Consider the following 15,656-nt stretch of genomic DNA (forward strand, 5'->3'; position numbering starts at 1 on the left):
CACTTGAAAACCAGACTTCAAATCATTCAAAAAAGCCCCACAGAAAAGCTTCATAAAGCAAATGTAATTAAAGTATTAGCTACTTTACTAGAGAATTATACGGTTGAGGAGTCCTTGTTCTCAAGTTCTTTGCTCCTTCTCCAAGTTAACAGAAACGTAATTGTAGCTTAACAGAGAACATTAGGTAATTTTTGTTTACAATTACAGAACTACAGAATTAAGTATTTGAGACATTCCACAGTCTTCACACTCCAATCACATCTCATGCAAAACTTGATGTCAACTGACAGTGTTCACTAACAGTATTGGCTGTTACATCGAAAAGGCACATCAATGTTGTCATGCTTAGGAACACTACATTACAGCACTAGATGGTACAGTAATACATAGACATTTTTAGATGTTTGGTTTTTTTCTGCCTGTGAAAGGGGTGTGTCCTGGCCACCTTATTATTTTTACCTGTTTGCCTAATGTGATTCAAGATATAATTTCACTCCTTCATGTTCATTTAAAGTTTGTGTTCACCTTGATGTGAACAACTTTCAGCAGTCTAGAAAATAATAGTTTCAGACAACTCCAAATTAATAGACCCCTAGAAGACACTTGGGTGACCTCCAAACAGGTCGAAGATTATGGTCTGGGTTTTCCATGTCATAGCAGCTATTAGCCTTTTAAAGTTCTTTTCTAAAATTTGAACTAGATGTTGATACAGCTTACCACTCTTAAACAACCTTGACAGAATAAGGTACATCTACCCTCAATTTGCTTCCATCTGGTAAGACAAGTATATGTCTTAAAGGGAAAGCTTCTAGTTGCCCATAACTATGTCTGGGTGCTTTTCACTGCTTTGAGAACACCCACTGTTTTTCCCTTATTGGCTTTAATGTTTGCTGCCAAGCACAAGACATGTGAACATATCATTTACAACCATCTGTTTCCAGATAGGTGATTACATAGAAAACTAATGCCAGCTAAGATTCACAGATAAATCCAAAAGATGACTGACTCCAAGTTCTTGTCTCTGCATTTGAGATAACTAGCTTTTAACTCATAAATACATTGATAGTAATTACAAGTTTAACTCAGCACTCAGTGTCACTACATAATATATGCTGTCTTAATTCTGTTTTTTCAGACGTCCTAGTTTCTCATTGTTGGAAGTGTCTCGGAGATAATGTGTGCTTTAGTTTTAAACACTCATTACCAATACTCAGAAAAAATACAAGACTTTTTGCCCAGGTGTCTGTGAATGTAAGTTAAAAAATTATATTTGATTTGAATTCAAATATTTATAGATTTACACTATATTTCGTCAAAATATATTGTATAATATTTAATAAAATCAAATACATAAAATAAAGTTTTCAACACTATTTATACAAACCCCTAGAAAAGCTGCTTTTTCTTTATAAGGCTGTTGGCAATCGATCATAACCATGGAAAAGAAAAAATAACCTTTGTTGGTTTTATTCTGTTACCAGGGATGAATGGTATGCCTAAGACAGTTCTGGATGAGTCATTTCACTGGAAACACTGTTTTATACAATTAAATACATTGATGACTTTTGAAGGTCTCAGTCACTTTCAGATTCTTCATCATCACCTATCGGATACGACTGGATATTATTCTGAGTGTACATTTTTGTTTTAATGGGGCAGTTGTGATCCATGAGAATAGCCTAAAAGAGAGCAAAGTGCAGATAGATTAACTTCTTATTTCATAAAGATAGATGGTTTTAACCTACTGTTTTTAAAGATTACTAGTTTGAAAGCTATATATAGTACCACCCACTATTAGCCAGTCATTTGGTGCCATTGCCGGGTGGCTGGCCTAGAAGACCTGGACTTCTACACTTAGTGAAAGTTCCAGACAATAGGAGATGCTGTCTCTGCACTATTTTTGTTAGACCTACTGGGGCCATAAGTCGACTCAAACCTGTAAGCTAGGAAGAAAGGGGTACGCAGATTAGGGTTTTTATACTCAGAATCTTGGAATTAGGGTCTGGGGATCTTGGAGGCCACCCAATCCCGCTTCTGTTCACCAACTTCGTTGTGGCAACACCCTCAACCAGGAGGTACTCTCTCCTTAATGAGGCAAGCTCTCATCTTAAAGATGTACCCGAGGCTGGACTAACACCTGTCTCCATTGTTTCCATTCACAGATCCAGTTCTGAGACCAGCCATCTTCACAGACCGCCCTTAGAATATTTTAAGACCATTGCCATGGCCCCTTAGATGTCCCTAGACTAAACATCACAGGGTCTTTCTCTTTTCATAATGACATTTCTAGAGCACCTCTCCCCAAATCCTGGCTGGCCTGATCTTGCTCAAATGTATGATTTTTTAAAAAAATATATTCCTCTTATGAACATCAAAATCTCATGCCTGCCCTCATTGTTATTGAAAATTAAGCAAAAATAGCCAATTGATCCTCAATTGATAAACATCTTCAACCGATAAGCACTTGTAGTCATCATTTCTCCTGAAAGTGTACAGACCAAGCACATAGTCTGATAACACAGCAGATGTTTATCTTGCCAGAACCATGTTAAGCATTTTCGATGCAATGCCTCAACTTCACAATAACCCTCTGGTAGGTTGATAACCCTCTGTGCAGGCACAGAGGTTACAGAACTGACCAAGGGATGTACAGCTAGAATGGGGCAGATGGGAGCCCAGGCAGCCTTACGCTAACGTCTACTCGTGCAACGCTCCACGGTAGAGTCAGGAGTACAGAGGATGGCAGTGGGACACTAGGTGCCACTAAAATGAATGATTAGGTATGTCTTTCAGAGTTTTCCTCCATGTGAAACTATTCCCCTAGTACCTTTTTGTGCAGTTTGAAAATCTAAATGGAAACATTTATCTATATTAAAATTTACCTTACATTGGCCTATTGCACCCTGTCTTGGTGTTTGTTAGCTACTCCTCCCAGCTCTTGTCCCCAGATTTGATAAGCTTCTATGAGTCCACTCAGTGCCTAACCCATTTATCATTTCCCAAGAAATTCCAAAATGATCTGCCTGTGTGACATGTTAAGATAAGGACTTCCTTGAGCCTCTAAGTTAGGCTGCCAGCTCAAATCGTCAGCTGCAAATTTAACTCCATTTGCTTTTATTATGCTTCTTACTATGGCTAATCCATGTGTGTAATAAAGAGTTCAATTTCTAAAAATAAGGCATTGAGGCACTAGACATTGTACACCAAGACCATGTTCCCCACGTGGATGTGTCCTTGTTACACAAAAAGCTTAACCCCAAAGAGCTCAATGTCTCATCTCCCTAGGCTAGTGATCCTCAAAGAAATGTGCCCAAGAATCACTTGAGGGAAGAAGGTTAAAAATGAAATTCCAGGTCCCTACCCTCACATGACAGTGGTGTCAACATGCTGTGAGAAACACTGCCCTAGTTATGTGGCATTATCTAGGACTATCAGAGTGATAGAGCTGACAACAGCTTACTCCTAGGTATGTACATCAGTGCCCTCAAGGTCCTATACCAGCAACTCAGTGACCTCACTGCACGAGGAATGAAGGTTCCACAGGGTTCGATGTGGCGTGCTCACTGTGGGGTAGGTGCTCAGGGAAAGCGATAGGGAAGAGAGAGGAGCTGAGGTGAACCTTGAATGATGGAAAGGATTTGCACAATGAGGGAACTGGGAATGAGTGTAGAATGGATTATTTACCAAATAGGACATTAAGGAAAACAGGGACACTATGTAAGCCAGCCTGGCCACTACAGAGATCTGATCATGAGGCACAGGGACAGAGTGCAGGGCCTTGAATGCCAGGCAAGGGGCCTTGACCCTCAGGCCACAGGCAGTGAGGCAGCCTTGGAAAGGATGGCCATCATTCTACCTTCTTCCTAACCGCCTTCTGTCTCTTGGTCCATCTGCCATTAGACCTGACTGTACATGTATGTAGACTCAGGCCCCCGGAGCTGGGCACTGGCACATCGTATGGATTTGACTTGAAAACTGCAGCGTAAGGGAAGAAGCTCGTCAGACTGATCATCTGTCATCATACACACTTAAATGGTCAGAATTTATCGGTTCAGCCAAACCACATTTGTTGACACGACCTATCTGCTTCAGGTAAAGAAGTTTTCTTCCTTGAAATACTAGTTTCTAGCTTTTAAAACCTAGGTTACTGGCTACTGAACCTCTTTTGAAAGACTTAATATGCAATAGTTATACTTTGACAAGAAGTTATACATGAATAAGGGGTCAGCCCTGTGGCCAACTGGTTGAAGTTCCACACACTCCACTTCAGTGGCCTGGGTTCATGGGTTCGGATCCCAGCACGGACCTACTCCACTCATCAGCCGTGCTGTGGAGGCATCCCACATAAAAAGCACAGGAAGATCGGCACAGATGTTAGCTCAGGGCTAACCTTCGTCAAGCCAAAAAAAGAGGAAGATTGGCAACGGATGTTAGCTCAGGGCGAAACTTCCTCCCCGAAAAAAGAAAAAGAAAAGTTATATGTGAATAAGTAAGCCGGATGGCATGTAACATTCTAAAAGTGCCATGAAAAGAGAGACATGAACAGCATCAAGTAGGTAAGTTGTGTGCGTGAGGGACATATATGGCGTGGCCCGTGGAGCAGCCAGGTAATTGAAAACAGCACTCTGCACTGCGGTGGGGAGAAAGGTGCATTTGACTCTCGACTGAAGAGAAAATAAAAAGGAGGTGGTGGTGGTTTGAAATCAGAGCAAAGCCCATTTACTGAGCGTTGAAGCCCAGCCTGGTTTCCTCTCAGACGCAGAGTCAGGATCTTCAAAGCGGGAAAAACATGGTGGACCAAATGAAGTGCAAAAGTAACGCAAATACGAAGCTGGGACAGGGAACCAGCAAAACCATTAACAGGCAAGCACTCCAGGCTCCGAGACTTGGGTAGATACCAGGCCTGCACGCTAGAAAAGTTTTATTTAACATAAGAAAAAATTAGTGATGATTTTGCATAACTACTATGTAAATGCCCTGCAAATGGACGCATTTCCATAAATAGATTATATACGCAGAGCACATTCAGTCCCCTTAGCTTCTAGCCAGGCAGTCCTTGCCCAACCCACAGCATCAACGTCCGGCACCCAGAAAACAGAGCAGCGGGAAGAACTACATGGAACGACTCAGAGAGCCCAGAGCCACCCAAGAAACGAAAGCTGCAGCCCCAAACCGCCTGGTTTCCTGTCTGGGCAACGATTAGAAGCTTCAAGAGTAAGATGTAAGAAAGGTGCCCTATCTTTAAAAATAATTTTTCAGCCTGGAAAAAAAGATCCATACCAGAGCACAACTATTCACAACTGGATATTTTGAGAGTTACGCGCTGTGTGTAATTGTCATATGACTGGAACAGTTTTCCTCAAATGACAGTGTTGATATTTCTTACACTTCCAGAGGAACTTGAGTAACAAACAGGGTTTTTTCTCCACCTGTATTGATAATTCAACACTGATTATAAAAAAACAAATCCAATATACCAAATGGAAGAAAAACTCAAGTGCTCACCAACTAGTTCATGGTTCTCTGCCTTGGGATCCATGGAAACAGCGTTAGACCTTTCAATACAGAATAGCTTAGGTCCAAACACCTCATCATCAGCATGTTGCCTAATGAAAGAATTATTTGCTAAGGTCTGTATGTCTTATTCTGGCTCTCACGTCCCCCTGCATTTGGGAACTGCTGATCCTGAACGTCAGCACTTGTCTGCATTGGATTTTCTCAAGTGGCCAGTCATCGATCCTTCCTCCTCCGGCGCCCACTGCTGCCCTGCCCTCACTCCCCCTTATCATTAGGTGCTATCAGATTCCACCCCGTTCCTTCCTGCTCTGCTTGCACAATGAGTCGGCAGCAGCTGTTGGCCGCCACCCTCAAATGTTACCATTATGCCAGTCAAATGGCATCCAATCTGACGCCTTCAATTATGTGCATCAATTATGGCAGCGAGATGCACATTTTCTCAAGATTTTAATGACTCATCTTGCAAGGCACTTATTAAGGATTTTGACATTTTACAGTGAAAGTGGCTTTCTGGAAGCCTGTAATTCTTGTTGCTTTTTAGGACTGTCTCTTCCACTTCCTTAGGCATTTTTCTTTTTAAAGGAACTAAAGCATGGTTTAAATGTGAAAAGAGAAGACGTACTGAGGCCTGCCTCCTGCCAGTCATTTTGTGGATCGAATGGTAGCTGGCTGGGCAAGCTTACCCCTGCTCATCCTCTGACCTCATCCATTTCCTCCAAGATAAGCCCTCATGCTGCTGCGGACAAAGGGATAAGACGACAGCTGCTAACGTCTACACCTCGGCTGGGGAAGCCCGTACAGCAGCTCAGGGGCCAGAATAGCAAAAGGAAGCTCTCCCTGCACAGAGAGAAGAAAGGGAGGAGACTCGGGGACCACTGGGCTGACAAAGTCAGTCAGAGAGTTAGTAAAGCAAGAAAGAAGAGCGGGCAGTATTGGAAAGACACTGAGCGTTTACTGTGTGCCAGACACGAGGCTAAGCATGCTATTGGGATTCTTTCATTTAATCCTCACAGCAACCCTGCGAGGCAGATGCTATCATTTCCCCCTGCGACAGTTCTGTTCCAGTCCCTGTGCTAGCCCTTCACTCTCTCCCAAGAGTCTTAAACAGTCTCCTGAGTGACAGAGTATTTGTAAGTGATTTTTTTTTCCATCAAGAAGGGTTGGAAGTAACCTTCACTCAGTCTTAATCAAATTGATGTGGTGGCTACAGAATGACAGTTTTCAATTGTTGCACTGAGAATTTTCTGACCCTGGCTTGGGCAAGGCACTGTGCTGGGTCCGCCAAACAAAGATGGATAGTGACCCTACCCAACAGGCTGCAAAACAGGGATTCCCCAAGAGCTGTGTGAGAAAGTGCCACGGCGTTCAGAGCTGGAGAGGCACCTAAGCTGGAGGAAGGAAGAGGGGATGGCTGCCGTCAGAATATTTCCACAGCACCTCCCACTCCTCTGAGTCAAATGGGTCCTGAGTAATTCAGCATTCTCTAGTGAAATCCTACCTAATAAAGGGCACAAGACCAGTGCTCAGTGCTAGATATATTTTTTAAATATATCGAACAAATTAATGAATGCAAAAAACGCCCCAAATAAATAAAGCCTGCACATAACCTAACCTTAGGGTCCGTGTCTGTCCTGAAACCCACTCTTTGGGGAAAATCATAAAAGGGCAGTTCAAGAAATGCCAAAGCATTAAGACCTATTTCAGTTCAATGATCAGAAAGAACTTCTGATGTACTCCCAAGAGAAATCACAAACGAACCTCACATCTATTCATAAACACAAAAAGACCGTCTCCCCTTGCCTTGTTTATCTCATTCATTCTTAATCCCAGCCATTCTTCTTTCAGCTGGATGAGTATCTATCACCATTTGATGTTTAAAAAATCAGCAATATCACCACCACCAGGTATGGACAATTATCAGAAAGGTTAAAATAACTGTTACATCTCAAAATTCACATTTAGAATCAATAAGTTGGAACTTGTTCAAGAGAGGAACACTTTATACTCAATACCATATCCTGCCTATAGCTATGATTCTGGTCAGGAAATTATAAATTTAAAGGTTCTACATGCTCACACCTGGCCAAAGGTGCATATATGATAGTTTTCCATACAGGTCTGTTACCTGCACTAAAACCACCTCTAGAATCTTCTACAGTAAAGACTAAGACACTACTACTAAAAGCTGTGAGGATTAGGAGAAATGCAAACAGCACCAAAAATGGCTAATCTTAGAAGAAAGCACAGGAGGCAAAAAATTATGTCCAAGATTTTCAAGAACCATAGAAAATCAAATTGAACTATCCCATGTTTATATTTGGTTGACAAAAGATCTATACCGACTGCTAACCTATGTACAAAAATAACTTCATTCTTCACATTTATAAAATAATGTTTGGTATAGTAAAAGAAGTAGCTGTCCTATGTGGTATAAACAAAAAAGGAACTTTCACCATTTATCTTTGGAGAATTCTGGCCAAAAGGAGCAGAAATATATTTTAGAACTAAACCATGAGGAAACCATCCAGAAGACCATGCTAAAATGATCATGAAACACTTTATTGTATCCTAAAAGTTTCTTACCATTTTTTCTTCCCTGGCAGGTGGACTTCGAAGAAAAAAGCAGAGAGGAGCAAAAAGGATATCAATTATTCCAATAATTGTCATGAGCCATGGAAATCCAATTGCCTTTGCGATAGCCCCACCAGCGGAAGGACCTTTAAGAAAACAGAGAATGAGAGAAAGTTCTCTCCAGATGCCTTGTAGACAGAAAGATGCAAAGGTTTAAATAATTTTTTGTAGGCATTATCTATCATGCATTGAGATAAAAGGTCATTCTGAAGAGCCAGTGTCCTTACCTATAGCGTAGCCCATACAAAATGCCACATCTGCAATGGCGTACACACTCCCATAGACAGACACGTGCCTCAGGTCTACCAGGTAGCCCATGATGGGCATCATTGAGGAATCCACCATCCCTGTGGGCAGTCAGAGAACACAGTCCATAGAAAACCAGTGTGAACCGAAAACGGGCTGAATGTCAGGGACTGCGTCTTAAACTAACACCTTGCAGGCTCTTCCCCGTTTGTCATCGCCACCTGCAAGTCTTGAGGCGGACTCCCTGCAGCGAAGCCTTCAGTGAGGACAAATGGCAGAAGGCGGCTGGGACTGGACCCAGGCCCCCGGTTGCCTACTCTCTGCCTCGCCGCACTCTTCCTCCACTGTCTGAATGGTGGAGCGCCCTGGTCCTCTGGTGACTCACCCGCCATTCCAGATGCAGAGGGCTGCTGGTTACTGGCTCTGTGGGCCCCCAGCCTGCTTCCTGCTGGTGCTTTCCTGATTCACCATTTTCTGCTCCACTCTCCCTTGCCCTGAAAGCGTGGGCACACCTGACATGGCTCCCCCATCTCCTCCCCATCCACATCTTGGCTTCATACTTAGACTACACGAATTAAAGTTGGAAAGTACTAGGGAGGATCAGAAGGTACCAGAACATGAAGGAGTCTGAGGGATCATCCGGCCCTACTCAGGAAACTAAAATCGAAAGAGGTTGCTCATTTTGTTGGCTAAAAAAAAACAAAACAAAACACTACCGCCACAATCAGTATTAGAATCTCTGGTCTCTTGAATTGTCGGGGAAGGTAGCATAAAGAAAGGGCACGTGGTTTCAGAGTTCTGGGTTCAAATCCCGGGCTGCGTGAGCAGGTCATGTCTTATCTCTCTGAACATCAATTTCCCCATCTATAAAATAGGATGATGATGACTGGCTAAAATGAGACAGGGTCTTTGAACACACCCCGCGGAGCACTCAAATGTTAGCTCCCTCACCTCCATGAGTACCAGAAGCAGGAAGATGAGGGAAATTGTTTCATTCAACTAGTATTTGCCAATCACCTAATATGTACAAGGCGCTGGGGCCACAGGGGTGAACAAAATGAATATAAGAGTTGGGCGTTAGGCGATGAGTTGAAAAATGGATTACCATTGTGGCTGATGCTACGAAGGTGCTGTGAGAGGACATGTTTTTACCACAGGGACCTAACCTGGTCTGGGGGCTCAGCAAAGGCTCGGTCCTTTGTTTCCACTGTGCCACTCAGAGAATAAACTCCTGACTTTATCCTGTGATAGACTTAGCATTTACTTTTATCGTGATCAATCTGTATATTACAAATGAGAAATAAACATACTATTTACCCAAAATATTAACTGGATTCTTCCTAACATGTGAGTTACTGTTCCTCACATTGCAAAGACTCGCCTCCTGTGCCCGTGACAATTCCTGCAGCACAGGTGGTCATCAGCACATCAGTCCACCTTTTCTGTGCCAAACCTTATAAAAAAACACACTCTGTCCCCCAGCATCATATGAGGTCTGTTCACAGATCTGAACCCAAACAAACGTGCTCTGAGGGACGGAGTCTCTTGTTTGCCCAAGCTCAGCAGCGGAGTATCAGCTGGTTTGTGTAAATATCAGGCTTTTAAAAACACTGCTTTTCCGGAAATAAATGAGTAGTATGTGGAAGCAGGTATCTTTCTGTGGATGATCTACAGGTTGTACCTGAGCTCGGCTGACCACAGCCTCCTCTCAAGCTTCTAGAAATTTAGGTTAAGCAACGATAGTCTGCTGGAGTAAGACGGAATCTTTCCTAGGAATAGGGTAGACAAAGTTTTATGTTTAGGCACAAGGCTTGTGTGACTTACCAATTGCAAAACCAACTCCAAAGTTAGGAGCTATGAGTCCATAAATGTTTTTCGCAAAAGGAATCTGTAAGAGGAAATAAACATTATGCTAAAATAACATGGTATTCAATTCTAAATTGTCTTGGAAAGTCTTAAAAATGTTTTCTTTGGCCTGGTATGTGTTCCCTTCTGAAGGAAAGAGAAGGCAGGAGGAGGGTGGGGCTTGGGGAGAACGGGACCCTCCAAACCTTTCAAAGTTGAAGCTGAGACAGATTTTGTGACAACCATGAAAAATTAGTCAATTGCATGTGAAAGCCCAGCCTGATCCACACTCCACTTTTGACAAGGACCAGAGGACTCATTTGAGATAGATATTGGTCATTGGTAGAAGATGTTTTATTGTAGAAAAATATCTTGCTGTTGTTTCAGACTAGATGCCCTAAAGCATTTAATACATTGTAATGTTTAAGATAATAGTGGGGGGAAAAGTGAAATATAAACTATGTAATAAAACATTCAAATAACTTCCAACTGACATAAAATGAAAATCTATCCCTTGGAGAGTCTTGTCTAAAATTTTTAAGAAGATAAAAAAAATTGGAAGAAAATGAAAGATGTAACGGAACTAAACATCAACAAACTTCAAATTGCTATAAAATACTTCTCGGTGATTCTTGCCCAAAGCAAAAATTTTATTTACAGACTGTTTCCACTTGTCAAATGTCATCTTTTACTCACACATAAAATGCTGATTCCAACAATTATCATTCCTAGAAGAGCACAAAGCCACCTATCAAAACACAAAAAAGCACTGTCAACAAATGACGGTTCGATCTTTTTTCCCAGTCCACATTTTCAATGGAAATCAAAATAAGTACTTGCAATAGCTAAGGCAGAAACACTTAGAATTTTTTTAAAAGAACTCTATTATTATAACAGAGTGCTGTTTCCATTTCATCTTACCTCCCCATTTTGTGAGCAAGTATCCCAAAAATATTGGTTCCAATGAGATAAGAGATACTAGCTGGCAAGAAAGCAATGCCTGTAAATTAATGAAAAGGACACCTTATCAGCACTGATCTCAGTCAAATATTAGAAAAACTAATAATTGTCAACACCACCATGGTGATTAGAGCAGATGAAATGAAGCCCTGGGGCCTCCACCCACGCAGCTAATATCCGGCAGCTGACGATCCAGTCTGGACCCCATGCAGCTTATCCGTCCGCACAAAGCTGCCGAGACACTCCAGAAAGGAAATTCGTTCCTCTATCAACTGCTTCATCTCGGCTCCATCTCTGCCTGGTGGGGAGCTGGACCCGTGGACCGAGACCAGCAGACCCCGCTGTCGGAGGAGGCAACCACAACCCCACAGGTGCCGTGAGCAGGGGCGGCACCTGCCCCGTCCTCTTCCCCTCCATTATTTAGTATGACAGAAGTGAGACACGGGCATTGAAGAAATTAGGGAACATTAAAATAAGCACAAAGAATAAAGTTAAAATTATCCCAAACCCCATCAGTCAGATAATCACCACCATTGTTTTCCCTTTTAGGTTTATGTGTACAAAAATAAATGTGTGCACACGATTTTTTGTCTTTCAAAAAAAAAAACGGAATTATACCTACTGTTCTACATCCAGCTTTTTTCAATGAGCTTTATGAACATCTTTCCAGGTCAAAAAATAAATATCTACGGGGTCATTTTTTGTGGCCAAGTCACACGTGGTTAACATTTTCATGTCCAAGGTTTACAGCTCTCCCAGGAGAGGGACCTCGCAACCCCCAGGTCGAGCCTGAGCTGATTTCCAGCTGCTGGTGACGATGCCCGCATTGAATGTCCCCTCTGCACTGGAGAGGAAGGCATACTCGAGCCAGCCTAGGCTTGGCTGCCAGGGCTCTCTGGTCCTCACCATTATTAGGAAAATAGGACAAAAGACAGATTTTCAAACTTTTAACACTTTTAGTGTTTTTTCTTGAAATCAGATATATCAGATTTGATCCTAAGCCTTGCCCGCAAATGGTAAAAGCTGCTTTGTTCTCAGTCATATGACTGCATAAATTAGACACGCATCGCAGATATGAGATGGTCAGCAGGTACCACCGCACTCCAAATGCACAGGGCCCTTTCTTGTCCAGGCAGCTCGTCACACACAAACGGACAAGTGTGGTCTTGCCTCTTCAAGGACACACTAGCCTTTCACTGTACGCTGTAGGCACTAATACAAACCATCAAGTCTCCAGAAAGGTTAAGCCTTCCAGCACAGTAGGGACTTCAAAATGATCGCTTCCAGGAGTTACATCCAAAACCAAACCATTCCAAACTTAGTGATTCCAGGAAATAAATATAAAGGGCAATCTCATTTCATCTTCCAGGAAACCATTTCTGTCACACTTTGCAATATACGGCGGCCAAATAATTGTTGGGGGTGATCGATTCAGCAGACATGACCTATGGCACGTGCCCAGCTCAGTGCTGGGCTGCAGCAAAGACAATGACCACAATGGGGCTCTGGTCACCAACAAGAGCATCTTCAAGGGAAGTACACAGATCACGTCTGAACTGTGACATGGCCACATTAGAGATACAAAAAGGGACACATGCAGTGCTCTGAGAACCCAGAGTCTGCAGCTGGCGAAGCTCCCAGAGCAGCTGGTATTTAAGCCTGACCATGAAAGGTGTGTATAGAGAAGTGAGTGAGTCTGGAGACATAAGAAGTCACGGGGGCCTCTGTCTCAGGATAAGCATCTACGGGGGCCAGTGAAACAAGCAGAGAATAAGTAACCGGTACCATGATAAAGAACCACTGGCTGGGTCTCAGCATCAGAGAAACAAAAGGAAAACGGAGGGGGAGAGCCCAGACCCCAGCTAGGAAGGCAGCTGCTTTCTCCCCAGACAATCACTGCCCTGGAGGATGACTGCTGTCCCAGATCAGAAGATCTGGTTTTTCTAGAAAAGCTGCAACTCTGAATTCTTACGTGAAATCTCCTGATTCTTAAGTTTTGGCAATTAATTTTTTAAAAACATAATCCCTGTGCAGGCTGATGCTGGCCCAGCCAACCAAAACCTACCTATGAGCTGAACTCAGCCCACAGACACCCATCGTAAACCGGGGCCGAGGAAGTGGCTAGCAGAGAGCCTGGCCAGAACTCCTTCCTGGTGAATCCTGACCCCAGGAGCAAAGCCTGGGATGACGCAGCTCTGAAGTCGAAGCTCCAGAGGAAGCCACAGGTCAGCGACATCTTCCCGACCTATGAGTGGGCTGCTCAGCTCACACGTGTGACCCGGGAGCAGAGGGCACCCTGTTTTCCATGGTCAGCAAACACTCTCCGGCAGCAAACCCCAATTTCATGATTCTCGCACAAAAGCACTGGATTCGGAGGCATGAAACAAAGTGTTCATTTCAGCTCAGAACTTACCAGCTGGGCCTTCAGTGGGTCACTTCAACCTGTTAGAGCCCGAGAAACAGCGCCAGGTCCTACTGCACACACCTCACAGGGTGGCTTTAGGAGCAAATGGCAAACTGCTCAGGAAGGCCCTTGTTGAAGTGCCCTCCCAGTCTGATTCCTCCGCCCTGTCACCCCATGGAGGCCCCACCTCACTGGCTTCTCACCCTGGCCTTCCCTAAACTGCAGGCAGCTCCTACTGGGCAGGGACCCCCTCCATCTATCTCCCCCCGGCCCAGCTCTATGGTGGCACACAGGAGGTGCCCAGAACACGCTGACCACTCAGAGGAAAGATTCTGTGTGAGGACATTCACTTCAAAGGACCCAAAGTGTTGAGGGAGGTCCCCGTCCCTTGTCCGGCAGCCTGCCCATAGGGGTAACAGACGGTGGCGTGGTCTGGAGCCCCGAGTCCTCTTGTCTTCACTTCCAAGCTGGGGACAGGGCCACGTGCTCCTTGGACCTCGGGCTCCAGGTTCCAGATTCCTGTTCTGACACTGCTTTAGCATCCTCTGCCTTCCAGGGCCTCCACCACATCACACAAACTCAGACTCAGCCTCTGGGAACTCAGGGAAACCTCAGTGCCTCACGCTGCCAGCAGCCCATCTGGTGGCCTGAGAGGGGGCCATCAAACTTTGCTTAGAGCCCACTCCCCTTCCAGATGGCCCTTTCAGAGACGACTGCCACCAAAAGGTAGGTCTCCTAACACCAAGTCCTTCCCCTGTCACTTCCACCCAGAGGCGTTCTAGAGCCAAGACAAGATGGCTCCAACCTCCTCCCTAAGCCCAGCCACCAGCCCAAGAGCAAGACACTCCCACCCACGGCTTGGCTTCCCAGGTGAAACCATGAGGGCTCTGGGTGTCCTCCAGGGACAGTGTGCCCACCACCGCCCCTCTGTACAAGTTCAAGGTGTTTCTCTACCTTCAAACACGATGCGCAGAACTGACCAGCCCAGCTGCATGCTGGGTGTGCAGCACATGATCACTAGCGTCTGAGGAAGGAAAGAAGGACCAAGTGAATCCAAGGGTCTCTCCACGGTCTGGCTCTCGGCCACTCCCCTGCTCCTGGCAGCCCGCACCTGTGCCAGCATCTCTGGAGCCCCAGCTCACTGGCCCTCACTGGGCTCTTCCTCGCAGACCTGCTCTGCCACCAGCTTGCCCCACCTGGCCTTCAGAGGGGTGTCTTCACCCCTAAGGCAGGACTTCCATCCTCCCCAGAGGAATTTCACCATGTCCTTTTCAGGCCTTTGTTTCTGCCCCTGGAAATCTTTTTGAATCTGTGACTAATTGGCCATCTGTATTGCTCCCAAATTTGTATCACTGCAAACGCAACAAGAAGTCTTTCCAGGCCTTTTCCCAACTCAGTGAGAACAGCATTGACCGGGCTGGCCTACAAATAGCGCCCGGGGCCACACACGCAAGCCCATCCTTCTGCGGGCTCCTGCTCTCCTCAGAGGGCTGCCTGTGCCTCCTCGCTGATCTCTGCTCACCCAAGAAAGTTCACCAACAGGGAGAGTCCACCTGCCCACTGCTAGTGCTTTTATAGGAAGCCCGGCTTCCCCGACAGGCTTGACCGGCACATGAGGGAGAGGCCTGGACCATCACGAAGCCCCCAGGGAGCTGATGCTGGACACGCAACCATAGAAGTGACTGTGGGGTGAGTCCCTTGGCTGCTTCTGAGCTCTAGAGGACCCCTTCCTGACAGCCCCAAGGGCTCGGCTGGGAACCACAATGGGGTAATGGTCCCAGTTCGCCCTATGCTAAGGGAGGCTCAGGAGGCAAAGTCCTCACATCCTGGAACCACAGAATGTTGGCAATCATCTTGTCTTTTGGTACCCAGCCAGGCTGGCACACGACATGCCCCCAGGTCACAGCTGGCTGGGAGCAGAATGGGCCCCCTGCCAAGTAGGCCCATGTTCTTTCCCCCAGCTTACATCTCACTACAGACAAATGGGCTGGAAGAACCAGAAGAATGAGTTTGGCTCCAGCCTTGCTGGGACCTGTTCCCCACAGCCTAAGCT

At 45.0% G+C, this 15,656-nt stretch overlaps 1 protein-coding gene across 1 annotated transcript in view; it reads right to left on the reverse strand.

Annotated features, from left to right (window-relative positions):
- Positions 1-801: 801 nt before the first annotated feature.
- Positions 802-15,656, reverse strand: part of SLC18A2 (solute carrier family 18 member A2) — a 35,962-nt gene continuing 21,107 nt past the window's right edge. The window contains exons 11-16 of the mRNA XM_044750136.2: positions 11,161-11,239; positions 10,936-10,987; positions 10,219-10,282; positions 8,376-8,495; positions 8,101-8,234; positions 802-1,679 (exon numbers count right to left, since the gene is read on the reverse strand). Coding sequence (XP_044606071.1) covers positions 1,575-1,679; positions 8,101-8,234; positions 8,376-8,495; positions 10,219-10,282; positions 10,936-10,987; positions 11,161-11,239 — 554 coding nt within the window. The 3' untranslated portion in view covers positions 802-1,574. The remainder of the gene's footprint in view (positions 1,680-8,100; positions 8,235-8,375; positions 8,496-10,218; positions 10,283-10,935; positions 10,988-11,160; positions 11,240-15,656) is intronic.

Source organism: Equus asinus, chromosome 2 (assembly GCF_041296235.1).
Source record: "Equus asinus isolate D_3611 breed Donkey chromosome 2, EquAss-T2T_v2, whole genome shotgun sequence".
Classification (NCBI taxonomy): Eukaryota; Metazoa; Chordata; class Mammalia; order Perissodactyla; family Equidae; genus Equus; species Equus asinus.